A 26,972-nucleotide genomic window follows, 5' to 3' on the forward strand; every position below is an offset into this window, starting at 1 on the left:
TCTCATTGTGGGTTTGATTTGCATTTCTCTAGTAATGAGTGATGTTGACCATCTTTTCATGTGTTTGTTAGCCATCTGTATGTCTTCTTTGGAGAAATGTCTGTTTAGGTCTTTTTCCCACTTTTTGATTGGGTTGTTTTTCTGGTATCGAGCTACATGAGCTGCTTGTATATTTTGGAGATTAATTCTTTGTCAGTCGTTTCAGGTGCTATTATTTTCTCCCATTCTGAGGGCTGTGTTTTCACCTTGCCTGTAGTTGCCTTCATTGCACATAAGCTTTTAAATTTAATTAGATTCCATTTGTGTATTTTTGTTTTTATCTTCATTACTCTGGGAGGTGGGTTATAGAGGATCTTGCTGTGATTTATGTCGAGTGTTCTGCCTATGTTTTCCTCTAAGAGTTGTATAGTTTCTGGTCTTACATTTGGATCTTTAATCCATTTTGAGTTTATTTTTGTGTATAGTGTTAGAAAGTGTTCTAGTTTCATTCTTTTATATGTGGTTGACCAGTTTTCCTAGCACCATTTGTTAAATAGACTGTCTTTTCTCCATTGTATATTTTTCCCTCCTTTGTCAAAGATAAGTAGTCCACAGGTACATAGGTTTACCTCTGGGCTTTCTATTTTGTTCCACTGATCTATATTTCTGTCTTGTGCCAGTACCATACTGTCTTGATGACTGTAGCTTTGTAGTGTAGTCTGAAGTCAGGAAGGTTGATTCCTCCAGTTCTGTTCTTCTTTCTCAAGATTGCTTCGGTTATTTGAGGGTTTTTTTGTGTTTCCAGACAAATTGTGAAATTATATGTTCTAGTTCTATGAAAAATACTGTTGGTAGCTTGATAGGGATTGCATTGAATCTATAGATTGTTTTGGGTAGTATACTCATTTTCACTATATTGATTCTTCCAATCCACAAACATGGTATATTTCTCCATCTATTTGTGTCATCTTTGATTTCTTTCATCAGTGTTTTATAGTTTCCTATATATAGGTCTTTTGTTTCCTTAGGTAAATTTATTTGAGTATTTTATTCTTTTTGTTGCAATGGTTAATGGGATTGTTTCCTTAATTTCTCTATTTTTTTCAGTGTATAGAATTGCAAGGGATTTCTGTGTATTAATTTTATATCTTGCAACTTTACTATATTCATTGATTAGCTCTAGTAATTTTCTGGTGGTGTCTTTAGGGTTTTCTGTGTAGAAGATCATGTCATCTGCAAACATGAGAGTTTTACTTCTTTTTTTCCAATCTGGATTCCTTTTATTTCTTTTTCTTCTCTGACTGCTGTGGCTAGGACTTCCAAAACTATGTTGAATAGTAATGGTGACAGTGGACACCCGTGTCTTGTTCCTGATTTTAGAGGAAATGTTTTCAATTATTCACCATTGAGGATAATGTTTGCTGGGGTTTGTCATATATGGCTTTTTTAATGTTGAGGTGTGTTCCTTCTGTGTCTGCTTTCTGGAGAGTTTTTATCATAAATGGGTGTTGAGTTTTGTCAAAGGCTTTCTCTGCATCTATTGAGATAATCATACGGTTTTTATATTTCAGTTTGTTAATATGGTGTATCACATTGATTGATTTGCAAATATTGAAGAATCTGTTCATCCCTGGACTAAAAGCCACTTGGTCATGATGTATGATCTTTTTAATATGTTGTTGGATTCTGTTTGCTAGAATTTTGTTGAGCATTTTTCCATCTGTGTTCATCAGTGATATTGGCCTTTGTGGCATCTTTGTCGGTTTTGGTGTTAGGGTGACGGTGGCCTCATAGAACGAGTTTGGGAGTTTGCCTTTCTCTGCAATTTTCTGGAAGAGTTTGAGTAGGATAGGTGTTGGCTCTCCTCTGAATTTTTGGTAGAATTCACCTGTGAAGCCATCTGGTCCTAGGCTTTTGTTTGTTGGAAGATTTTTGATTACAGTTTCGATTTCTGTGCTTGTGATAGATCTGTTCAGATTTTCTATTTCTTCCTGGTTCAGTTTTAGAAGGTTATACTTTTCTAAGAATTTGTCCATTTCTTCCATAATGTTGAGTTTTAAACCAGCTTTTTCATACTCCCCTTTCACCTTCATCAAGAGGCTCTTTAGTTCCTCTTCACTTTCTGCCATTAGAGTGGTATCATCTGCATAACTGAGGTTGTTGATATTTCTCCTGGTGATCTTGATTCTAGCTTGTGCTTCATCCAGCCCAGATGATGTTCTCTGCATATAAATTAAATAAGCAGGGTGAAAATATACAGCCTTGACATACTCCTTTCCCAGTTTTGAACCAGTCAGTAGTTCCATGTCTCATTCTAACTGTTGCTTCTTGACCCACATACAGGTTTCTCAGGATACAGATAAGATGGTCTGATACTCCCATCTCTTTAAGAATTTTCCACAGTTTGTTGTGATCCACACAGTCAAAGGCATTAGTGTAGTCAATGAAGCAGAAGTATATATTTTTCTGGAATTCCCTTGCTTTCTCCATGATCCATCCAATTGTTTGTTCCCTACTTTGTGTTGAGTACATCCTAAGACATTTATTCTTTGGATACAGACTCCTGATAGTAGATGTAAATGTAAAGAAAACCTGGCTAAGTTTTGGTTGAGGGATGTCCTTTTGATTTTGTTATTAGTTAGATGAGACTCAGAATCAGTCCTGGGGCTGATTTTCTTTTTGTTTGCTGAATTCCAGGTTTCCACAGTTATGTTGTTCTTCCCTATCCCCAGCCTCAACCCCACTCACTTCCATATTAGAGCTACTATTGTATATTCTTAGATTGCCCTCTTTGAGACCTGTCATCCAACTCAGTGTGCCTTGGGAGTTCTGGTCCCCTCATCACCCCAATAATAGGCAGAAAATAACTCTGGTTCAAGTCCTAGCATCACTTGTATGGGTTTATTTTCGTTTATTTTCACATCATCCTGATATGTCTCCCAACTCCTTGTCCCTGCTCCTTCCTCCCCCACCCTCATGCCCTGTGGTCTGTTAATCATATTAAAACCCAAGCAGATAAATCTCACCTATTGTTCACTGAAAGAAGCCAGGCCCACAAATGTATATAATGTACAGCTTCATTTAGGAGCAGAGACAAAACTAATCTAACATGATAGATATTCAGAAGTGTGGTTGCCTGTGCAAAGCGAGGATTGCCTGGGGAGAAGGTGAGGAACTTTCTGAGATGACAGAAATATTTTGTATCTTGATAGTCATGGTGGATGCAAAGGTGTACACATTAGTGGAAACTCATTGAAGGAAATCCCCTGGTGGTCCAGTGCTTAAAGAGTCTCTGCTTCCACTGCAGGGGGCACATGCTGCATGGCCTGGTCACGAAAAAAGAAAAGAAACTCATTGAATTGTTTACTTAATATTTGTGTAATCACAAAGTGAGTTTTACATCATTAAAAAGAAAGCTGAACAAAGCAAAAGAAATGTAAGTTATTATAGTCCTCCTCTCTCTCTGTTGAGACCCTCCAATGGCTTCCCATTTCACTTAGTGAAGCCTGGTCCTCCCTGACCTGTACGACTCTGCTTGTTCTGGCTCCTTTTCGCTCTCGGACTCTACTCCAGTCACACTGGCTTCCAGTTTTCTTCTAGTTCCCCAGGCATTTCTCTGCCTCAGGACCTTTGTGCTTGCTGTTCTGTCTGGGATGCTCTTTCCCTGGATGTCCACTTAATTATCTCTCTTATTTCCTTTGGAACTTTGCTCACAAGCCCCCTTCTCAGTAAGGCCTTCCCTGGTCACTGTGTATGAAATATTAACCCTTTCCTCTGCAACATCTTCTATGACTGTCTTGCTCTATTTTTTTCCTCCCTAGCATTTATTACCTTCCAACATACTTATATTTAAGTCTATATATTACTTACTTATTTTCTTTACTGTCTTCCTCCCCTGCTTAAGAAAGCTCCATGAGGGCAGATGCGGCTTGCTTTGTTCACTGCTTTATTCCCAGTATCTAGATCAGTGCGAGCTCATAGTAGACTTTTAATATGTATTTGTTGAATAAATGCCTTAAATATAATGTATGGATACTTTTCACTGTTATCAGAAATAATTGCTAGTTGATACTGGTTATTGATTGAAAACAAAATTTTTTGACAGGACTATCAAAGAGCTGCGGGGCCAGCTGGAGTATGAACGATTACGCAGAGAGAAGTTAGAATGTCAGCTGGATGAGTATCGAGCGGAAGTGGATCAACTCAAGGAGATGCTGGAAAAAACTCAGGTCCCCAACTTTGCAGCTGTGGTTGGTATTCTTCTTAACACGTTTATGTTGCTCAAGAGATAGTATATAAGAGTAGCTAAGAGTACAAGCTTTGGATGGTGCTATTTGGGTTTGAATTCCAGCTACAACCATTTTTTGGTTTGGACAAGTCATTTAACCTTTCTGTACCTTAGGTATAAATTGGAGATAATTTATAATTTCTAGAGTGTTCTAGGAATGAAAGGAATATATATGTGTGTGTGTGTATATATACATACACACGTATATTGAAGAGATTAATGATTAATTTGTACAAAATAAAAAGGAGCCAGGAAGTTTTTGTTATAAATCATATTTGAGGTGGTATAGATCTGGCACAAAATTAACTCACCCATGAGGACTTTAGTAACCACTTTAAAAATACTAAAATAATATATGTCCTTGTTGTAAAATGTTAAAAGCAGGGCAAATGCTCCTTCCCATTCTGAGTTCCATTCTCCAGAAGAAGCTGCTGTGGTTTGATCTCGTATTAGACAACATTCTGTTCACCTACAAACACATGTGTGCATTTCTATATGCAAATTCAAACATTTCTCTGGGTTTTGGTATCTCATGTGTGCTTAATTTTCCAGGGGATATAATTAATCATTAATATAATTAATCATACAATTAATCATCATAATCAATCCATTCTCTTCTTTTGCCGTGATCATCTGATCCCATGTTTAGCCCCTGGGGACACTTTAATATGGAGAGGCTGGCTGGGGCAGTCCTGCGGTGTTGTCTTCTGGACACACACCTTTTATAAACTACCACACTCCAGATCCGCCACCTCTCCGCCTTGTGGCAGGAAATCTACCAGCTCTGGTCTCCTTGGAGCAGGACATACACGGTTCTTTACTAGCTGCCTGTATCTTTTGCTGCACACCTTTTGAGTCAATCCAAATTGATGGTCTGCATAGGAAATTTTGGGGGCTTTAGCTGTTTACAATTACTCTTTTCTTTCCCAGAAACCTGTCTTCTCAGGGTAAGTTTGATATAACGCTCTAGAGCACCTCCTCCCTAAGACCTTGCTCTCTACCAATGTAGCTCTCAGGAGTGCTGACTTGTCGTCCTGTGCTCTGGGCCCATTGGGTTTTGTGGTCCTGTAGGTTTCACCAGTTTTTGTAAATGAGCAAATGTCACTGACCTCTCATGGAAGCTGCTTATTTTCTGTTCTGCAAAAGTTTCTGTGTCTCAATTTCCTCATCTGTAAAATGGGGATAACACCTACCCCATGGGGTACTGATGTTAGATGAAATACTGTGTGAAAATTCTGAGGTATCTTCTGTCTCCAGTATTCATAGTATTACATTCTCCCTTCCTCATATCCTTTCCTCTTTTTTCCTTTGTTTCTATTTTCTACATTTGAGTTGTGTAAACATAGTGAATAAATGAATGTGTAGAGCCCTATGCATCTGAGAGTAGAAGGAATTAGTTTATTTTGGAGTCTAAACACATAAAGTATAAATAAAGTGAACTTTTGATTCTGTGCTTACTTTTATAGAGGCTTCAAGAAGCTCTCACTAAATCTTTCTCCTGCCATCTGCTGATAAGAGACCCATGATTGGGTCTCTATCTTAAGCTTTTGTAAAATAATCTGTAAAATAATCTGCAATAGTATAATTTTTAGCCAGAAAAAAATTTCTTAGGCTAGTTTGACGTAATGCACTTAAATTGTTTCTTTATAATAACTGGTTTTGATAATAACTTTTTATAGTACTTTCTCATATACTATATCAGCTTGTATTAATCCACCTCACCAGCTTATTATTTTCTATTCTCCTACATGTAGCCTACCTTTTTCTGAACTTGCCTGACACTTTCCCGCCCCCAAGCCTTTGTTCATTTTGTTTTCATTTGTAAAGTTCATCACACTGCATACTCTTTGGGGTGCTCTTTGATATGTGGCTTCCCTGATGGCTCAGATGGTAAAGAATCTGCCTGCAATGCAGGAGACCCGGATTCGATCCCTGAGTCAGGAAGATCCCGTGGAGAAGGGCATGGCAACCCACTCCAGTGTTCTTGCCTGGAAAATTCTGTGGACAAAGGAACCTGGCAGGCTACAGTCCATGGAGTCGCAAACAGCTGGACGTGACTTAGCAACTAACACTTTTAATATGTGTATTGTACTTAAATAAAAATGTTTACTTACAAAAACTAGATGGAAACTCTAATAGCTTCGGTAGAGATGTCTGTCCACAGATTGATGCAGCACTGAACTCATGCTTCCGTCTAAAACCAGTGTTGTCTGGGAGGTCATTGGTGTAAAGCTTTGGGCCATGCTTGCTAATCTAGAATGGCCAATGTGGAACTGGTAACGTTCCATGATTACTTCTGGGTTTAACTTTCTCTTGTTTTCTACCTACAAGGCTGTGGAACATGGTTGGGCTTTGATGTGTTCTCTGCTGGGCTTTTCTCCGTCCTCTGACTTCCTAGCCTGTGAGCCCGTTAATGGTCCTTGGAACAATCTGAGAGCTTAAGTGAGTTTATCCATGCTGAGCTGTTACTGTAAGGAAGTTCTAGAAGTTTGTGATTCTCTTTGTATTGGTTATACACTGTTTTGACACTCTTATTAAGACTCTTCTCATAATCAAGAAGGTGGGATTTATTTTGTTTTAGTTGTGTATGCTTCCCAGAACTTCTTAGGTTGCATGGAACTTTTTAAAAACAAGAATCCCATATACCTTTGTCACCAGTTTCACATGCAGTGTTATTGGTCTCTTCAACAAACCTGTATATTCTTTCAGATGGAAACTGGTTAATATTCAGCATACATGCATTTTCATACAGGGGTTGTTGGCTAGTTTATACCTAGAATTGCTTTGGTGCCTGAGCACCATGATTCATGTGTTTAATGTCTCAGTATTGCAGTTCTTTTTTCCCAAGTTTGGGAGAAAACACATATTAGGGAAAAAAATGTTTCTGGCTATAATTTATGATGAGGAAATGAGTAATCTTGGTGAAGAATGTTCCCCAAATGCAAAAACATTTGGAATTTGGAAGTTTGGAACTTTCAGTGAACTTTTACTGGAGGCCTGTTGGGTGCCAAGCACCTAATTTCTTTTGAACTAGTTTATGGTAGGGCTTGGTTTGATGGAACAAGTTACCTATTTGATGTTAGTTGAGGCTTTGGTTTTTAATCACTTCTAGAGTATTTGTGATTGTTAAAAACCTCCTTTTGGAGTTAGCATATACGAAAAATAAAGGAAAATAAATGTTACTGTTTGCAAAAGTCTGGTAACACTATTAAGTACTAGAAAATTGGCTGTTTCTGACAAGTAGCTTCCTGTCTTGGCCTACATTTTTTGTTTTCTCTGATTCTTAGTTGGATGAGGTTAAACTCCTGCCCTACCTCAGTATTTTTCTTTTATGTACATCTTTGCATTCGTCCCCTGATGATTTTGAGGTCCTCCTGAAACCTGGGGGTCAACTGAGCATCTATTTTCCATCTGCTACTCCATCAGACTCCTGAGTGGAAACCAGCTCTCATGCCTTTTTTTATACCTACAGCATAGTATATACAGTACATAGTACAGTTGTAGGAAGTGAATGAGCAAATTTTTTTGCTGGAAGACAGAATTGAAGAATGGTTGTAACATGATCTTAGGTGTCAGAAAAAATCTGGATTAAATCCTGCCACTGACTTAGTTTTGTGACCTTGGGGAAAGTTGTTTAACGTCTTGGACTTCTGTCTCTATATCTCTAAAATGTTGGTAATACAACCTGCTTCACCTTGTTGTACATGTAAAGTATGAATTACAGTGGCACCATCTGCTAAACCCCAGTAAAAGGTTTGTTGTTCTTGGTCTTCAGACTGGTTGACAAGCTTTTTCAAGAGAAGGGGTTGTATTACTCTGTGCCCACCAGTGCCTGGCCACTTAATAAGGGACAGCTAGCAGATTCTCCATCTATTCCTCATTCAAGTTTGCAGCTGAGGGGGAGGAACAGATGTGTGATTTTGTTTTTCCTGGGTGGTGTTGCAGTAACAGCAGTTTCCTTCCCTGCTCACACGCTAGTATGAGATAAGCTGACTGACCTCATTAGCAAAGGTGGGAACACCTTGGGGACCTCTAGTCGTGGGCTTTCCTGATAGACATGTGCCTTGTGATGTTCCTGAAACTCCTGCATTCAGATCTGTCCTGCTCAACTGAACAGCATTTTTGACTAGAAGAATTATTCAAAGATGACTGACATCTAGTGAGTATCCCATGTTTCTAGTCTTCTCTTCTTCCCAGAGCCTTTATTAAGTAAATCTTCTGTGCTAGATACTGAGAATACCATGATGGATGAGAAATATTCACAAATAGTACGTGACAGGGCAAAGCAGGACACAAGACAAGAGCAGTTAGGGGATGTTGTGTGAACAGAGAAGGACATGCAGGATCCTGGAATGTGACTCCTAGCAGAATGGGGCTTGCTAAGAATCCAAAAGGTGGCATGCTAACACTTTGTGTTATTTCCTTTAGTAACATGCTGTGAAATGTTGGTCTAAGAGAGAAGCAGGAATAACAAGGTGTTCTGTACTGGGGTATGTGAGGGGAAAGCAGGGCTGGCTGATTTCTCAAGGTGCCTGCCAGGCTGATGAGTCAGCGCATTATGATGCCCTGGTGCTTCAGATGTAAGAACTTATTTACACAAAATTCTAAAAGAGGTGTAAACTAGAGTTGAAAATTATTAGCATGGTTAATTTTTTTTTTTTTTTGAACAGATAATGTAGAAAGATGAAAATGTGTCTAGCACAGAAATCCTAAGACATCTAATTTGGCTATCTTTTCCTTTGTAGGAAGATGACATTTCCTGTGAGTTAAGCAAAGAGAAGAGGCGAGTGAAGAAGAAGGTGTCTTCTGGGGGAGTTTTTGTGAAAAGGTACTAATCAGTGAGATAGCTTTAAATAAACTTGATTTTTTCTATTTTTAAATAGATAGAAATGTAAATCTATATAAATTCATCTCAGAATTACTCGGATGCGCAGTTATTCCAATTCTGAAGGCAGAAATATGTTACATAGTGTCAAAGGGATTAAAATTACATGGACTCAGTTGTATTTCCCCTCTCAATATACTTTTTATATATTTATGTAGGCAAGTAAAAACTATGTGAATTATTAATTTTGCAAGTATTCACATAAACTTTAAAATACAATGCAGTTAGTAATAAAAAGGTTTAGTTATAGATATTAAAGATTATTAAAAGTTGTTATGGCTTCATAATAAAGTATATTTCTTTTACTTTCTAGAGAGTACTGTTTTACAAGTGTAGGCGTAGCTTTTCCCCCCAACTTTTCAAATGACTTTTTAAAAATAATTTATTTTATTGAAGTACAGTTGATACAATGTTAATTTCTTCTGTACAGCAAACTGGTTCAATTATACATAAATATACACACATTCTTTTTCATATTCTTTCCCATTATGGTTTATTAGAGGATAGTGAATATAGTTTCCTGTGGTACACAGTAGTACATTGTTGTCTACCCCTTCTGTCAATATATATAATAGTTTGCATCTGCCAATCCCAAACTCCCAACCCATCCCTCTCCCATCCGTCCTCCCCCTTGGCAACCACAAGTTTATTCTATGTTGGTGAGTCTGTATCTGCTTCATAGTTAAGTTCATTTGTGTCATATTTTTAGATTCCACATATATGCTTCATTTAGTATGATAATTTCTAGGTTCACCCATGTTGCTGCAAATGGCACTGTTTCATTCTTTTTTATAGCTGAGTAGTGTAGCCATTCACTTGCTGATACACTTGTTTCTACTTCTTGGCTATTGTGAATAGTATTGCTGTCAACAGAGAGGTGCATGTATCTTTTTGAATTATAGTTTTGTCTGCATATATGCCCAGCAGTGGCGTTGCTGGATCATATGGCAACTCTATTTTTAGTTTTTTGAGGAACCTCCATACTGTCTTCCTGGAGAAGGAAATGGCAACCCACTCCAGTATTCTTGCCTGGAGAACCCTGTGGACAGAGGAGCCTGGTGGGCTGCTGTCCAAGGGGTTGCACAGAGTCGGACATGACTGAAGCGACTTAGCATGCATGCATGCATGCATTGGAGAAGGAACTGGCAACCCACTCCAGTATTCTTGCCTGGAGAATCCCAGGGACAGAGGAGCCTGGTGGGCTGTGGTCTGTGGGGTCTCACAGAGTCAGACACGACTGAAGCAACTTAGCAGCAGCAGCAGCATACTATTTTCCATAGTGGCTGCACCAATTTACATTCCCAACAGTGTAGGACAGTTCCCTTTTCTCCAGACTCTATCCAGCATTTATTTGTAGATTTTAAAAATATGTATTTATTTTTGGCTGCTCTGGGCCTTCTTCCATATGTGTGGGCTTTCTCTAGTTGCAGTGAGCAGGGTCTACTCTGTAGTCGTGGTGCACAGCCTCATTGCAGTGGCTTCCTGTTGTGGAGCATGGGCTCTAGGGTGCTTGGGCTTCAGTACTTGTGGCTCACGGGCTTAGTTGCCCTGTGACTTGCAGGACCAGATTCCCAGACTGGGGATTGAACCCATGTCTCCTGCATTGACAGGCAGATTCTTAACCACTGGACCACCAGGGAAGTCCTGTAGATTTTCTTAATGATTGTCATTCTGACCAGTGAGTGGTGGTACTTCATAGTAGCTTTGATTTTAATTTCTCTAATAATTAGTGACGAGCATCTTTCATGTGCTTGCTTTAGTCATATGTATGTCAAATGACTTGATTGTTAAAGAGCATCTGAACTTGGGAGAAAAAGACTAGTAAGTTTTATTTGTTTTTTAAATATTTTCTTATTGGACTGTGCCAGGTCTTAGTTGCAGCATGTGGGATCTAGTTCCCTGACCAGGGGTCGAATCCGGGCCTCCTGCATTGGGAGCTCGAAGTCTTAGCCACTGGACCACCAGGGAAGTTTTAGACTAGTAAGTTTTCGAAAAGGACAACTTTATAATAACAACCAAATATCTCCAGGGAAGTTTACATAAAATGAAAATCAGCTCTTGTAAAAAGAAAAAATACATAATATGTGTTTGCTAAAAATACACATCTAAATAATCTGCTTTAGAATTCAGCCATTGTTGTCTTGCAAGCTTTATCAGGAATAACAGACAAGATAACAACAGATGATCAAGCCCAAAGCCCTTGCTTCACTGGCAGCAGCCTTCTCAGCACACCCCCGACTGCCCAGCCTCTAGGCCCTGCAGGTACTTTACATGGTGCTGAAGGACATTTTGGCCCAGTATCACCAGGACTGAATGCCCTGACATGAGTGCATTTGGTCGCTAAGACTTGTTTAGGCTTGTCAAGGGCTATAAGCAAGTGTTAAAAAAATGGCTCACCTATCCTTTCTATAACCCTTATAGTCATTATTGTGCAATAGGCTTTCAATCTGTAGTAAAAATGGTTGTCAACATTTTTTGGGCACTTTACTCTGTGTGTAATCTGTGTTAAGTTCTTCACATGTATTACTGCTTAATTCTCACCACAGCTTATATGACGGAGGTGTAGTACTTGATACGTGGAGGTTAAGGAATTCGCCCAGAGTCACACAGTAATGTGGAGCTAGGATTCTGACCTTAGGAGGGAAATTTCAGAGTCTGCATTCTTCTTTACCACAACTGGAATTCCCAAGTCCAACATTTCCCTCCCCTTCTGGGACTTTACACAGCCTTACTTTTTCCTTCAAGCCTGGTAACTGTAAGGTAATCCCACCCTGGAACAGTTTCTTCTGTTCGCTCAGTTTTCTCACAGTTTGTTGTACTTGTTCCAGTTTTCTCAGGGCCATATCTCCGTCTGTACCAGTGAGGCAGGAAATACCAGGAAAGCGTTTTCATAGAAGCACGCAGCCTTGTGGCAGAGGTTCCCTGGTTGTCTCCCAGTTTCTCTTCTTTTTCCAAAGTTTTAGGATTTACCTAGGCTTGTGGCTACTCAGGCTGAGGGCTGACTTCTCGGTTTCCTTTGCATCTAGGATGCCAAGTTGTGGCCGATAAGAGCGTGAGCAGAAATGCCATGTATAAGCTTATGGTCATGTCCCTAAAGGGAAAGAGTTTTCCCACATCTTGCCCCTTTCTTCTTCTGCAATGTGGTACGGTACTGAGTCACTGGACACCGCCAGGAATGAACCTGGACACGTGAAAAGAAGAGCCTGGCTAGAATTGCTAAGTTCTGGAGAAATGCAAATCAAAACTGCAGTGAGTTATCATCAGAGAACTCAACTTGGAGATTACTCTTGTTATTAAAAAGAGTATAAAATCTGGAGTTAAAGTCTGTGTGACTTACCCACTGTGTGACCTTGGCAGCTTCACTGGTGTGACCTTCATTTCCCTTAGTTTGTTTCTTTAGCTGTAAAATGAGGATAACCACCTACCTAAGAGGACTGCTATGACGAACAGGTGAGTTGATATATATTATTTAGCATATTCATGTTGTATAGTCAACGTGACTGTTTTACAGAATGACAGTCACTAATCTCAGTATTTGTGCATAGCCATTTCCACTGCCTCATTTTTTCCTTTATATTGAGAAAATATTGGGACTCCAGTTCAGAATGGCTTGAAGGACAGGATCATGGAGCTTACTTCCTCCCACAAATACATCAAAAAAAATGCATCGACATGTGGTGGAACAGTTCTCACAAAATACCTACAAATGCTTGCAGATCTCATACAACCAAAGTTCCAATCCCTACGTAACTGGGAGGATGAAGGGAAAGGGAGAAGAGGAATTGGGATGGGACCTGCATGTCTGGGTGCATGCTGTAGAAGAGGAACGCTCCCTAGGCAGGAGCCTCCTGTGGGGCTGGCAGGTTGGCTGGGACAGGTAGGGCACTTCAGGGGCTGGAGGGCAGGGTGGAGTTGGACCACGGCACTGAAGGGCACAGAGGGACCAACATGGAAGGTCCTGGCCTCGTCCCCACACTTCCAGCCCAAGACGCATACCTGCTGGTGTGCGCGGCATCTGGGTGCTGAAACCTGGGCTTCGGCCGAGACCTGAGGAGGGGACTCAAGTCTGGCTGTGCAGAGATAGCCCGGCGGGTCTCGAGCTGGGTCCAGAAGCCACGCTGACGGCTGGCCCTCCCACTGCAGTGCTGGGATGCACTCTGGCAGGTTCCTGCTCTGGTGGACTTTTTGACTAGAACCATATGCGTGCGTGTGCCTGAGGGCCTTCGGACCACTTGTGGGCTCCAGGGATGCAGCTCCAGTGGTTTACGTGCTGGTGGCTTGGTGAGTACCTATGCTCTGAACTGATTCACCAGGGCTTGATCCCACAGGAGCAGAATGGAATGAGTGCGGTGTGTAGAAAGGCTGGTCCCAGACAGGAGTGGGGAGAAGTGGCTGGGCTACCGGGGCCTGTTTCTCCTTTAATCTCACTTAACCACCTGTGGCAAGGCGGCTGAGGAAGTGATTCCAGTGTTATGCTATTGGAGCTTGCTTCACATGGAAGGAAGACATAGTCCCTCTTAAAATTTTAGCATATTTTAAATTGTGCAAATGAATAATTTACCTGTTTACTGTCTACAACTAAGACCCTCAGTTCCATGGGAAGGAAGCCAGGTTCAGCTCTGCATGTGGGGACCAGCATGCCCATAACAGACATTCTTATTTACTGAGTGAATAAATGTACTGTAGAATTTATTACAACGGAACCTATATGATCTTTACTTATTTACATACAAATTTATTTATGATGTGCTAAGAATTTTCTTAGGCAAGTGAATTCTGAGATATTTTAAATCAGAATATAAGATAACGTTAAGTACAGAAAGTTTTGTTTTGCCAACAAGTCAGCCATTCGATCTTTGAAACAAATTTGGTTGGAAAGTGTCTGATTCTCACTCACTAGACCATGTATGGGCTGGTCTTTTGACTGCTCTATAATTTAGATTCCCTATTTATAACTAAACAAATGATGGAGGTCATTTTGAGTAACTAATGGATCATCAAACTTAAAAGTTTTGCCAAGGCATTATGAAATCTTGAAATATTTAGCACTTCTTGACCTTGGCTTCTTGATCTGGCTAAAACTGAAGGTCTGAGATAAAATGGTATTTTGTACTTTCCTTGAAATATATATCCTATTAATAGACGCCATTATCAAAGAAAATAGACCCAGTAATGGCAAAACAAAAATATAAAATTCCCCATGATTTTCTTGAGAGTAGGGATTACATGCTAGTAGACATGTGCTGGATTTTAAAAAGCTTTGTTTTATGTAGTAAATTTAAGATGGGTTCCCAAGAAGCAGGGTAAACCGGTTTTTTTGAATTAGAAATTAACAACTCTACGGATTTCATACTGAGTGTCATATACTTGAACTCGGGAACATATTATTTTAAAATTTGTTTCAGTTCATTACCAAAAAAAACCTAACTCTAGCTATATGACAAGTTGCTTTTAAAATCCAAACAACTTTGTTATGGTATATATTTTATATAAACAGGTAATTGTGCAGTAGCTATCAGGAAAGTTGAATACAGGAACAAGCATGTGGACTTGGGAATAGTTTTCAGATTTGCAACAGACACAAAAGAAATCCTGTATAATTTTCAGTTGTTCAAGTAAACATAAGAAAACTCTAGTTCAGTTTCTATGAGCTATCAAAAGCATAAAGACAAAAGCCCTATCTCAAATCAATGAAGTTTTGAATGGCCTCTTGCAACATAATAAAGACATACAACATGAAAAACAAAGGCAAAATATACCTTTCTGTTCTTAAATATTTCCTTTTAGTCTATATGTACTTTAAATAATCATGTATTCAGTTCCTACTGTAACTTTAAATGTTCAGAGTAAATCCATCCAGGCAGTGTTCCAAGAGTCAAAGCAGCAGGAGTAGGAGCATGCGTAACTACAGCAGTTCCACTGTTATTTCCAGAGTCGATAAAATCCCAATGCTATTGCCAGGCAAGTAAACACTGAGGCTGTGAAAAGAAGCAGCCATGTTATAGCTCATGCATTTGAGATTATCCTGCAGAGACAAACAGAATAATGTCATTTTCAATTTAAATTGAAAGCCAAAAAAAAAAAATCAGGAAATCCAGCCAATTTTCTACCTTAGGTTTTTCATCCCCTAGAAAATTAAGCTAACAATAAAGGATATCATTAGGGCATGATTAATACCAATTCTTCTTAGAAGCTTCCTGTATTTTACATAAGGATGACAGTAATTTAAAAGTATGGATGGTACATCCATTAGAATATAAACAGTGTTTCAAGTCATTATTAATATTACCATTATTTACAATACTACTTTAAATAATTACTACTTTAAATTAATTTTAGATACAATTTTTAAGTGAAGAACTTTTCTTGCCGACATTAAAAAATTGTCATTAAGCTAGAAGACATCCACATCATCCATAAGACAAATTTAATTGTCTTAAAAGTACATTAAAAGTGATTTCATAATTATTAAAAATTTATAAATAAAAAATGAATTTTTAATGAAAACCCTTCAAAAACAACTCACTGAGGTAGATGAAAAGGCAGAAAAAGCATCAGACTTTTTAAATATACCACCTGTTGTCCGTGTTACATCACTCTAAATAGAAAACCTTTCTGTTCTACTTAAGGTGGTGAATCTGGGTGAGGCTTTTGGACTCCCTAGTTTTTTCATTTGTTTAAACAGCCATGATTTTAGAGACTCTGAGATGAAGAGCAAACTTCAATATTAAAGACATAAACAGCCATTCATAGTAAAGCTATCCTATTTTTAATGTGTAAATTAGTTATATATTATCCCATTTGATCACACTACTAAAACTTGGTTAATGACAAGAGTTCCCTAATTGTAAGAATATGGGATTAGGTAAGTCACAGTGGGAAGCTGGGCATTTGAGGAGAAAGAGTAACACTTAAAGCATTTCTTGTCTTGTTGTCACTGGTCAATTACACATTCTCTCATTTGATCCTGCTACTATTTACCATGTTCAGGTAGTGTGCTGAAGAATTCCATATATTACCTTATTTAGCCATAATTAAAACCCTATGAAGTTGGTGACAGTATTCCCATCATGTAGATGAGGCAACAAGCTCAAAGCTGTACTGCGAGCAAGCAGTGGAAGCAGGACTCAAGGCTGTGCGTACCTGACTCTAAAGTAGTTGCTGTTGCTTAAAAAGAAGAGTAGTGCCTTCAGAACCAGTAGTTGTAAATCCTCAGTGAAAAAAGGAAAGGAACATAACTTAGGAAATCTTCTAACTTTCTAAACAGACGTGCTAATTTCTTTTCCCACTGCCACCAAGGCTGTTAGTCTGCCTCGTGCATGTCCACTACTGGATGAAAAGCTTTCTGGAGACCGTCACCATGCTCAGACTAACTAGACACTGACCTGTAGGTAAATACACTAGAAGAAGCTGAGTGGAGCAGAAGCTCTTCCCTATGGGGTGCTTTGAGATGTATTTTCAAAGTGGGAATGATCACTCCAAACTGGGCTGATCTGGAATTTCCCCTGAGCATTACTACTGAACAGATCTCTGGTTCCAGAGACTTTTGCTATGGTTTTTGAAACTCATTTTAGCCTTAGAATCTTTTTCTTCAAATGGATCTTCAGCAGAAGCCCAATATTTGAAAAAGGCAGAAACTAAGTCATTTAAGTTGAGAGGAAGGGGGTGTGGAGGTGAGCATCAGTAGGGGGCTTCATCTTTACTCCTACTGTTGCTCCCACATAATGAGTGCCTGCCCAGAAAAATCACTGATGCTATAAAGCAGCTATTTTATTCTGGACAACAATAACATGAAATCTTAAGTGTATACATTTTTGATCCCAGTTTTTAGATATGCATAAGCAGTTAATTATATAGAAATTCTAGCATGAAGGCACAAGGATGTATATGTGTGTATGTGTATTTATTCCTATTTGGTGCAATATTTTTAATAATGAAAACTTCAGAGCAGAATGTCTGTAAATAGATATGTAGATAAATTACGGTATTTTCGTATTATAGAATACTATGATTTCTAGTAAAAAGATATCTATGTATTCATATGGAAAAATGTTCAAGACATTTGGTTAAATTTTTTAAAGTTGTAGCCTGTAGGATATCATCTAATTACTATTTTAAAAATCTATACTGTTCACATACAGAAGGAAAAGCCTAGGAAAGATATATACTACTAATAGTAAATACCTATGGGGTGGGAGAAGGCTTTCATTTTTACTATATTGCTTTTGAATTATACGAACAATTTAGGATGAAAATATATTACTTTTTTGTAAAAAAGAAAAATACTACTTGAGGGCATTCTTCCTAACTCCTTGCTGCTGCTGCTAAGTCGCTTCAGTCGTGTCTGACTCTGTGCAACCCCACAGACGGCAGCCCACCAAGCTCCCTGGTCCCTGGGATTCTCCAGGCAAGAACACTGGAGTGGGTTGCCATTTCCTTCTCCAATGCATGAAAGGGAAAAGTGAAAGTGAAATCGCTCAGTCATCTCCGACTCCTAGCGACCCCATGGACTGCAGCCTTCCAGGCTCCTCCTTCCATGGGATTTTCCAGGCGAGAGGACTGGAGTGGGTGTGCCATTGCCTTCTCTAACTCCTTGGGGCACTATAAATTGGTCAGGTCACAAGGTTCTTGAGGAACTCAGTATGTGACAGACTACTTCTGGGCAGTATCCCTGCTTCCTCAGTTGGATTCAAGAATGGAGGTAATTTCTATCCCTGTTTGCTACGGTTTTTAATAGCCTGTATCTATTTTGGTGATCTGTACCTAAAAAAAAATTCATTTTTTTTCATTGTGGAATCCCTAGCTTAATCTTTGCATCATTTTGTATGAGTGTTTACGTGTGTCTTTGATTTCTGTACAGTTTTTCCTATTCAGAGGATGCAGAGTTGCCTATTAAACTTACATTTTCCAAGCACTGCAGGGGACCAAACAATAAATCTGTCACAGCGCCTCCTTTTGTGTCACATGTCTACCTTGGGAGGTAGGAGCTAAAAGGTCTGAAAATCAAATGATAGTAATTCATTTCTCTGATAACACAGTCTTACCTGCAAGATAACGAATTGTCTCGAGCTTGTTGGATTCCATCAGGGTTTTTAAAGAAGCAATTTCAGTGTCAATTTTGTTACCAGTCTCTGAAATAATACCTCTGGTTTTGGTATCCTGTAGTAATTAAGATCATTAGATTTTGTCTCTATGTATCATGGACAGAAATGTTTACTTTAGAAACCCTCATTTAGGGGCTAATTTAAAAGTTTTAAGTGGGGAAATATAGCTTAAAAAAAACCACAGTGATATAAAAATTACATGAACATTATAAACTGACAAAAACTATTCCTTCTATTTTGATGTTTGGAGACTACTAGAATTATCACATTCTGGGCACATTCCGCTTAAAAAAAACACAGTGATATAAAAATTACATGAACATTATAAACTGACAAAAACTATTCCTTCTATTTTGGTGTTTGGAGACTACTAGAATTATCACATTCTGGGCACATTCCACTAAAAACCTCACAGGAAGTTACAGGCATACCTCATTTTACTGCATTTCACAAATTCTGCATTTTTTAAAAAAACAAATTGAAGGTTTGTGGCAACTTTGAGTCAGGTAGGTTTATCAGCACTATTTTTCCATAAGCACTTGCTCACCTCATGTCTCTGTGTCACATTTTGGTAATTCGCACAATACTTCAAACGTTTTCGTAATTACTATATTTATTATGGTGATTTGTGATCATTGACTTTTGATGTTATTATTGCAAAAAGATTACTACTCAGTAATGGCTCAGTAATGGCTCAGAAGATAACCAGGTAACATCTTTTTAGCAATTCTTATTTTTTAATTAAGGTATGGATATTGTTTATTGAGACATAATGTTATTATTGCATACTTTAAATAAAAAATTGCTGTGACTCACTTTATTTCAATATTTGCTTTATTGCTGTGTCTGGAACTGGACTTGCAGTGTCTCTGAGGTATGCCTGTGTTTGAGACCTAAATATACAATGATAAACTAAGAAGCAAAAATGTCAGTCACAGAACTATCACTTTATGGGTATAAAGTCCTTAAGATATCATAGTTAAAACTTTAAATATCTTTTACAAAAGGAAAAACCAACCAGGTTTATAATAAACTGACACCAATATTAAAGACCATGGCAGATATGCTTGTTGGGTTAACACTGAATGTTTTGTGCACAAGGGGTAAAGGGTAGGAAAAGAAGGTGATACTTAGAGCTCAGAAATTAGCCGTGAGAGAATTTGATTTCATCTCCTTTATCTGGCCAAGAAGTTAGAGAAGGGAACAGGCTGCTTGGAAAGGCAAATGGTACCTGTACTTCTACTGAATTATAATCAAGGATGACGTCTCTCATGTTAGAATGTAGACCAAGTGGCTTTTAACTTTAAAAAAAAGGAAAGGACTAGGCTGAGTCAGAAAGCTAGATTTTATTCAGCCAGAGAGATTAAGTAATGATTACAATTTAGGATTACTAAGAGAAAAACAGTATGAGTACGGAGTTTAGAATCCATGTTAATGTCCTGGCTCTACCACTTATTAGCTGTGTGACCTTTACCTCCCACTGCCTCACTTTGCAAACTGGTAAAATGGGAGTAAGAGTGCCTGCCTCACCCAGAGGCTGATACAATAACTAAATAAACAGAAAGTAAAATACAATCTAACATATAATAAGCACTCAATAAATATTTACTATTACTTAAAAAATATGTAAGATAACTACTTGAATCTAGGCACTTACTTAAATACTGTGACTCCCTGTCTTTTTTGAAAAGTAGTCCTCTTCCATATAAAAGTAATTGAAAAAAAGAGTGCTACCTGGAAAGCTTGATTCTGACTCAGAAGTCACAGCTCCGGTACTACCACCCACCTAGCGGCAGCTTCCCCCAAAGTACTGGTTACCTATAGTAGCAGCTATGAGGAAATAACAGCTTGTATAGGCAGCTTGTCCAGGTCCAGACTTACAAAGTGATACACCTAAGGGTAGTTACATAAGGCATGACAGCTATACGAAAACAGGAACTGTTACCCAGTAGCTTACATTTCTGGTAAATTCTGTGGTTGCTTCCATAAGTTTCTTTTCTTGATCTGTAAACTAAAGGATATGGCTTATCAGGAGGTTAGAAAAAAAAAAAAAAACTAAAAGGAATTTAAAAGGAATAAGTGACCAAAAAAGTACATTTAAAAGCACATTACCATATCTGTTACTCTGCTCCTTTCTAGGTTGATATCCAGTTTGTTATCTGCTCTGATTCGACTAGTTTCATTCTTTAAAAGAAAATAAAAATATTTAAAAAGTGATCTTGTCGTGAATATCTGTCTGAAATTTAAATATTCTGAAGTGGGAAAAAAAGTTTCACTTACTATCAGTTGTTGTTTAACTTGTTCTAATTCAATTTTCATTTTCTAGGTAAAAAGAAAGATTACACACAATTGGTGTTAAACTGAAAGTCCATATGATTTATCAAAAAAAATCTGAAACCCTGCAAATGCAAAAATTGGACAATCTATGGATTTCTAATATAAAATCTGATTAAAAATAAAGATAAAAAAAGACTAATAGTTCATCTTATTCAGAAAATAATATGAACATGACATTAGAAAATGTATTTATGTTTTAATATAGTAGTCCCCCCAATCCATGTGGGAATATGTTCCAAGACCCCCAGTGGATGCCTGAAACCTTGAATAGTACTGAAACCCATGTGCATACTATGTTTTTTTTTAATATTAACTGGTGGGTAGCATACACAGTGGGAATACTCTGGACAAAGAGATGACTCCTGTCCTGTGGGGATGGAGCAGGATGGTGGAAGATATTCTGCTAACTCAGAACAGTGTGCAATTTAAAACATAGGAATTGTTTATTTCTGGAATTTTCTACTTAATGTTTTCAGATTGTGTTGAATACACCTAACTACAACTGTGGAAAGCAAAAATGCAGATAAAGGGGGACCTACTGTAGTCTGCTTTAAAAAAAAGTAGGCTGATATTCTAATATTTTAGGCTAGTGGGTAACAAAGTTCTAAAGAAACATTTTTCTCTTAAGTGACAAAAATAATTACAGACCCCCCCCAAAGCCACATTACTCTCAGCTCTGAAAACATTATTCTAAACCACACTAGAAATTTTATAAAATACGTACCTCAAAGATTTCCTCCTTTATGTGACCCATATAAAATACAACTCTCATTTGTTTAACAACTCTTTAAGTATGCAAAACACTGACTTATACATAGGAAGATTAGGTATGGTTAAACATGAAGTAGACTTTTACCTAAAATTTATTTACTAAGTATTCACCAAGTAGAATACTTGTAAAATCAGTATTTTATTATTAATAACTTGAGACTTGTATCACCTGGTTCTCTGCTCGCAGATTTGCAAATTCACTTTTCTCTAGGATGACCATGTCTTTCCTGATGGAGTCCAAATGAGCCATTAGCTGTTGTACTGTTATTTCCTGAAATGCAAAATTAAAATAATCTAGTGATATATATAATACCATCCCCTTACATGGAACTTCATGAAACTTAAAAGTAGTGGGGCACTCTCTGTCCCCCTTCTGATGTCTATGTCAGAAGCTTTCTGTCCCTTTTTATACTTTAATAAAACTCTGCTACATACACACAATTGTTATCTTTCTACAAGGTATACTGTTGCTTAGCTAAGTAAAAAAAAATTAAGCATATGAAACCTATATAGCTGAGATATCAAAATGAAAAGCAGGAGATTCAAGGAGGAAAAGGATTACCCAGTGAAGAGAAACAAATGTCTAGGTCTTTTCAATGAAAGAATCCCAATAAATTGCTTACTTAACCTCTTAAGAGTTCTTCAACAAATTACCTTGTTTATTTAAAAAATATCTACATGGGAGAGTTATTATCTTTCACTGCTTTGACTTTGAAGGATTTTCTACCATTGGAAATTTCTAGGATCCTAGAATAAGACTTAGAAGTCAGGTAATAAAATAGGTAGAAGTATGGTTTAAATAATTAGCCCTTGTCAGCATAACATAATTAGTTTTGTTTAAATTCCTGAGTATCTTTCCTATATTTGGCAATACAAAGAATTTGTGAAAGGAAAAGTGGGCCCTATCTGATAGATTTCTAAACTTTTGCTTTGCTAGCGAGGGTTATTTTTGTAGAAATGATTATTTTCTGACTGTGCAACATGTGAGATCTTAGTTCCCCAACCAGGGATCGAACCTGTGCCCCCTTGAGTGGAAGCAGAGCCCCCTAACCACTGGACCACCAGGGAGGTCCCTGTAGAAATGATTTAAAGCAAGCTTACAAAGAAAACATAACTTTTACCACTAAACTTCTCAAAATCATGCAGTCTGCTGACTCATCTTTTATCCCTCTTTATCAAAAAGCAGATGTGAGTATATAACCTTGAAGAAGATCCTCTATAACACGTTTCAAAAACAACAGAAAAACCCAAACAAGGACAAGATCACTAGTGGAACTCCCATTTCTGTAACTGTTTGTGGCTAGGGGTGCAATGTGTTGGGATTCAGGGAGAAAGGCTATTTCAAAACTGACTTGACTTAGAAAACACGGGCTGTAACAGTTCCAGATACATAATTAAGAAATGACTCTTCCAAAGGTCTGGAATGCACACATCTTCTCCAAAAACAACCCTCAGATGGCACAATCACACAGAGTGGAGGTTAAAAATTTAAGTTCTGGAGTCAGAATGCCTGGGTTTGAATCCAAACACTGTCATCTACTCTGAGACTTTGGGCAAGTTATTTATTAATAACTTCTTTGAACTCCTCTTTGGTGTAATGGATGTAACTACCTATACCTTATAGCACTGTTCTCAGGATTAAATGAGATAATGCACGTAAGATGCTCCCAGTAATACTTGGAGCACAGTTAGCTCTCAATAAATGTAACAAGACAGGGACCTAGCAGCTGAAGCAGGACAGTGCAACTCCAATGAATGTTCTGATGTGCAGAAGTTTTGCTTTAAATATTATTCCTATATAAAATAAAAAGTATCTTTTATTATGTACAAAGAAATGCAAAAAAGAAAAATGGCTGGCTGAGGAGGCCTTACAGATAGCTGGGAAGAGAAGAGAAGCGAAAAGCAAAGGAGAAAAGGAAAGATATTCCCATCTGAATGAAGAGTTCCAAAGAATAGCAAGGAGAGATAAGAAAGCCTTCCTCAGCAATCAATGCAAAGAAATAGAGGAAAACAACAGATTGGGAAAGACTAGAATCTCCAAGAAAATTAGAGATACCAAAGGAACATTTCATGCAAAGATGGGCTCGATAAAGGACAGAAATGGTATGGACCTAACAGAAACAGAAGATATTAAGAAGAGGTGGCAAGAATACACAGAAGAACTGTACAAAAAAGATATTCACAACCCAGATAATCACGATGGTGTGATCACTCACCTAGAGCCAGACATCCTGGATGTGAAGTCAAGTGGGCCTTAGAAAGCATCACTACAAACAAAGCTAGTGGAGGTGATGGAATTCCAGTTGAGCTATTTCAAATCCTGAAAGATGATGCTGTCAAAGTGCTGCACTCGATATGCCAGCAAATTTGGAAAACTCAGCAGTGGCCACAGGACTGGAAAAGGTCAGTTTTCATTCCAATCCCAAAGAAAGGCAATGCCAAAGAATGCTCAAACTACCGCACAATTGCACTCATCTCACATGCTAGTAAAATCTCACATGCTAGTAAAGTAATGCTCAAAATTCTCCAAGCCAGGCTTCAGCAATACATGAACCGTGAACTTCCAGATATTCAAGCTGGTTTTAGAAAAGGCAGAGAAACCAGAGATCAAATTGCCAACATCCGCTGGATCATCAAAAAAGCAAGAGAGTTCCAGAAAAACATCTATTTCTGCTTTATTGACTATGCCAAAGCCTTTGACTGTGTGGATCACAATCAACTGTGGAAAATTCTTCAAGAGATGGGAATACCAGACCATCTGACCTGTCTCTTGAGAAACCTGTATGCAGGTCAGGAAGCAACAGTTAGAACTGGACATGGAACAACAGACTGGTTCCAAATAGAAAAAGGAGTATGTCAAGGCTGTACATTGTCACCCTGCTTATTTGACTTATATGCAGAGTACATCATGAGAAACGCTGGGCTGGAAGAAACACAAGCTGGAATCAAGATTGCCGGGAGAAATATCAATAACCTCAGATGTGCAGATGACACGACCCTTATGGCAGAAAGTGAAGAAGAACTAAAGAGCCTCTTGATGAAAGAGAGTGAAAAAGTTGGCTTAAAGCTCAACGTTCAGAAAACTAAGATCATGGCATCTGGTCCCATCACTTCATGGGAAACAGTGTCAGACTTTATTTTTTTGGGCTCCAAAATCACTGCTGATGGTGACTGCAGCCATGAAATTAAAAGACGCTTACTCCTTGGAAAGAAGGTTATGGCCAACCTAGATAGCATATTTAAAAGCAGAGACATTACTTTGCCAACAAAAGTCCGTCTAGTCAAGGCTATGGTTTTTCCAGTGGTCATGTATGGATGTGACAGTTGGACGGTGAAGAAAGCTGAGTGCTGCAGGATTGATGCTTTTGAACTGTGGTGTTGGAGAAGACTCTAGAGAGTCCCTTGGACTGCAAGGAGATCCAATCAGTCCATCCTCAAGGAGATCAATCCTGGGTGTTCATTGGAAGGACTGATGTTGAAGCTGAAACTCCAATACTTTGGCCACCTCATGCAAAGAGTTGACTCATTGGAAAAGACCCTAATGCTGGCTAGGATTGGGGGCGGGAGGAAAAGGGGACGACAGAGGATGAGATGGTTGGATGGCATCACTGACTCGATGGACATGGGTTTGGGTAGACTCTGGGAGTTGGTGATGGACAGAGAGGCCTTGCGTGCTACAATTCATTGGGTCCAAAGAGTTGGGACATGACTGAGCGACTGAACTGAACTGAGACCTCCCTGACTGTAATGGCATCCTTAACTCTCATCTTTTATGCAGTTCTGCTTGAAATATTAATGAGGGGCACGTCCCTGGTGGTCCAGTGGTTGAGAATCTGCCCTGCAGTGTGAGGGGACGTGGGTTCGATCCCTGGTCAGGGAACTAAGATCTCACATGTCTCAGGGCAGCTAAACCTGTGTGCCACAACTACTGAGCCCTGACGCAGCTAAATAAATAAATACTTAAAGAAATATTAATGAGAATTACCTCAGAAGTCATATAGAAGTGGCTTCAAGGGTTGTCAGTCTTGTTCCCCCAAAATATGATTATGAAAGAGTTCTAAGGCATTACCTATAATATTATTTTTGTTTTAATCTTTAATAAACATTTTACTACAGAATAAATATACTTATTCTGTATTAATATAATAAAGAATAGCAAGGAGAGATAAAAAAGCCTTCCTAAGTGATCAATGCAAAGAAATAGGGGAAAACAACAGAATGGGAAAGCATCTCAGCCAGGTGATAGATGAAGTCCTTCCCAGCCATGCAGGGCTTCCCTGGAGGCTCAGACAGTCAAGTCAGGAGACCTGGGTTCGATCCCTGGATCAGGAAGATCCCCTGGAGAAGGGAATGGCGACCCACTCCAGTATTCTTGCCCGGAGAATTCCACAGACAGAGGAGGTTGGTGGGCTACAGTTTGTGTGGTCGCAGAGAGTCGGACACGACTGAGTGACTCACACTTTCCTGTCATGTAAGTCCCTTCCAGCTTTCCAAGTTTGTGAAAATTAGCTAGAACACACACATGACTGCAGTAAAGTGGTCAGCTCATCTACTAGGGTGGGCTTTCTATGGGGAAAAACTTGTTTCACTAACCATCTACTACCATCTCATGACTCAAATAAAATAATTATCTTACACAATGAAAGATCTAATAAAATTTCATTCTGTGTGTTACCATAATTTTGTGATAACTATTTTAACTCCTCAATCTCTCTGGATACTGACTTTACTAAAAGATTCTAGTCCCTTTAGAGAGAACAATAAGGAAAGTGCAGGTGTACATGGAAGGTGGGTTATGAAAAAGATTATCTTAATGAGACTATCAGAAGTGATGAAAATATTACCTGCTGGGCTTGAGTGACCATCTCCTTATAGATAGTATCGAGGCTGACATTTGATAAAGTGGTTAATGCTGATACAATTGTTTCTGCTTGTGCTTTGTCAAATCCTATAAACAGCAAATAGGTGTTTATATTTTTTAAAAAGTGCATATCCTTCTCAAAATAGACTCCCATCATTTAAATTTTCATACAGTTGACTCTTGAACAACATGGATTTGAACTGACTAGGTCCACTTAGATGCAGATTTTTGTCAATAGTAAATACTAATATACCACACAATCTGTGGTTGGTTGAACCCATGGATGAGGAATTGTGGACAGAGGACCACTGTAAAGTTACAGGCAGATTTTCAACTGTGCAGGTGGTCGGCGTCCCTAACCCAGTGCTGTTCAAGGGTCAACTGAAGCCTTTTAAAAAAACAAAAAGGTTATAATTAAAAACCAACAGATTATGCTAAGTTACTCTCTAAAAGCACTCTCCAATTTTAATTCCACTGATCCATTTTCCCATATGTACATCAACATTGGTATTACTGGTCTTTTTTTTTCAGTATATAATTGGTATAAAAATGGTACTGCATTGTTATTTTAATTTATACTTAAAAATTGCATTTAAATATCTTGACATATGGGCTTCCCTGGTAGTTCAGCTGGTCAAGAATCCACCTGTAATGTAAGAGACCTGGGTTCGATCCTTGGGTTGAAAAGATCCCCTGGAGAAGGGATAGGCTACCCACTCCAGTATTCTGGGTTTCCTGGGAGGCTCA

At 38.5% G+C, this 26,972-nt stretch overlaps 2 protein-coding genes and 1 long non-coding RNA gene across 52 annotated transcripts in view; 1 reads left to right on the plus strand and 2 right to left on the minus strand.

The window, feature by feature from the left end:
- Positions 1-12,474, plus strand: part of ANKRD42 (ankyrin repeat domain 42) — a 57,008-nt gene extending 44,534 nt beyond the window's left edge. For 5 of the 34 annotated variants that reach the window (XR_014067603.1, XR_014067607.1, XM_081536859.1 and 2 more), the window contains 2 exons: positions 4,085-4,229; positions 9,013-9,147. Coding sequence is in view for 15 of the 34 variants with exons in the window: in XM_081536859.1 (XP_081392985.1) it covers positions 4,085-4,229; positions 9,013-9,102 (235 nt within the window). In the remaining 19 variants the exon portion in view is untranslated. Of the gene's footprint in view, positions 1-3,286; positions 3,416-4,084; positions 4,234-9,012; positions 9,458-11,275; positions 11,624-12,178 lie in introns of those variants that run through there. The other 29 variants (XR_014067606.1, XM_081536853.1, XM_081536857.1 and 26 more) reach the window with 13 other exon arrangements.
- The window catches only part of CCDC90B (coiled-coil domain containing 90B), a 38,531-nt gene continuing 14,422 nt past the window's right edge, over positions 2,864-26,972 (minus strand). For 12 of the 17 annotated variants that reach the window (XM_081536899.1, XM_081536896.1, XM_081536888.1 and 9 more), the window contains 7 exons: positions 26,209-26,312; positions 21,534-21,635; positions 20,537-20,578; positions 20,369-20,440; positions 20,214-20,267; positions 18,197-18,311; positions 13,825-15,130 (listed from right to left, as the gene is read on the minus strand). In XM_081536899.1, coding sequence (XP_081393025.1) covers positions 15,075-15,130; positions 18,197-18,311; positions 20,214-20,267; positions 20,369-20,440; positions 20,537-20,578; positions 21,534-21,635; positions 26,209-26,229 — 462 coding nt within the window. In that variant the 5' untranslated portion in view covers positions 26,230-26,312 and the 3' untranslated portion in view covers positions 13,825-15,074. Of the gene's footprint in view, positions 3,306-13,824; positions 15,178-18,196; positions 18,312-19,072; positions 19,169-20,213; positions 20,268-20,368; positions 20,441-20,536; positions 20,579-21,533; positions 21,636-26,208; positions 26,313-26,972 lie in introns of those variants that run through there. The other 5 variants (XR_014067610.1, XM_081536890.1, XM_081536887.1 and 2 more) reach the window with 5 other exon arrangements.
- Positions 9,521-12,552, minus strand: LOC145524505 (uncharacterized). The gene is made up of 2 exons (XR_014067611.1): positions 12,490-12,552; positions 9,521-12,375 (listed from the first exon to the last, which is right to left on the minus strand). It is a non-coding gene; the product is annotated as an uncharacterized LOC145524505 (long non-coding RNA).

The sequence above is a fragment of the Giraffa tippelskirchi genome, chromosome 10 (assembly GCF_054371585.1).
Source record: "Giraffa tippelskirchi isolate mGirTip1 chromosome 10, T2T-mGirTip1v1.2.pri, whole genome shotgun sequence".
In the NCBI taxonomy this organism is placed as follows: domain Eukaryota; kingdom Metazoa; phylum Chordata; class Mammalia; order Artiodactyla; family Giraffidae; genus Giraffa; species Giraffa tippelskirchi.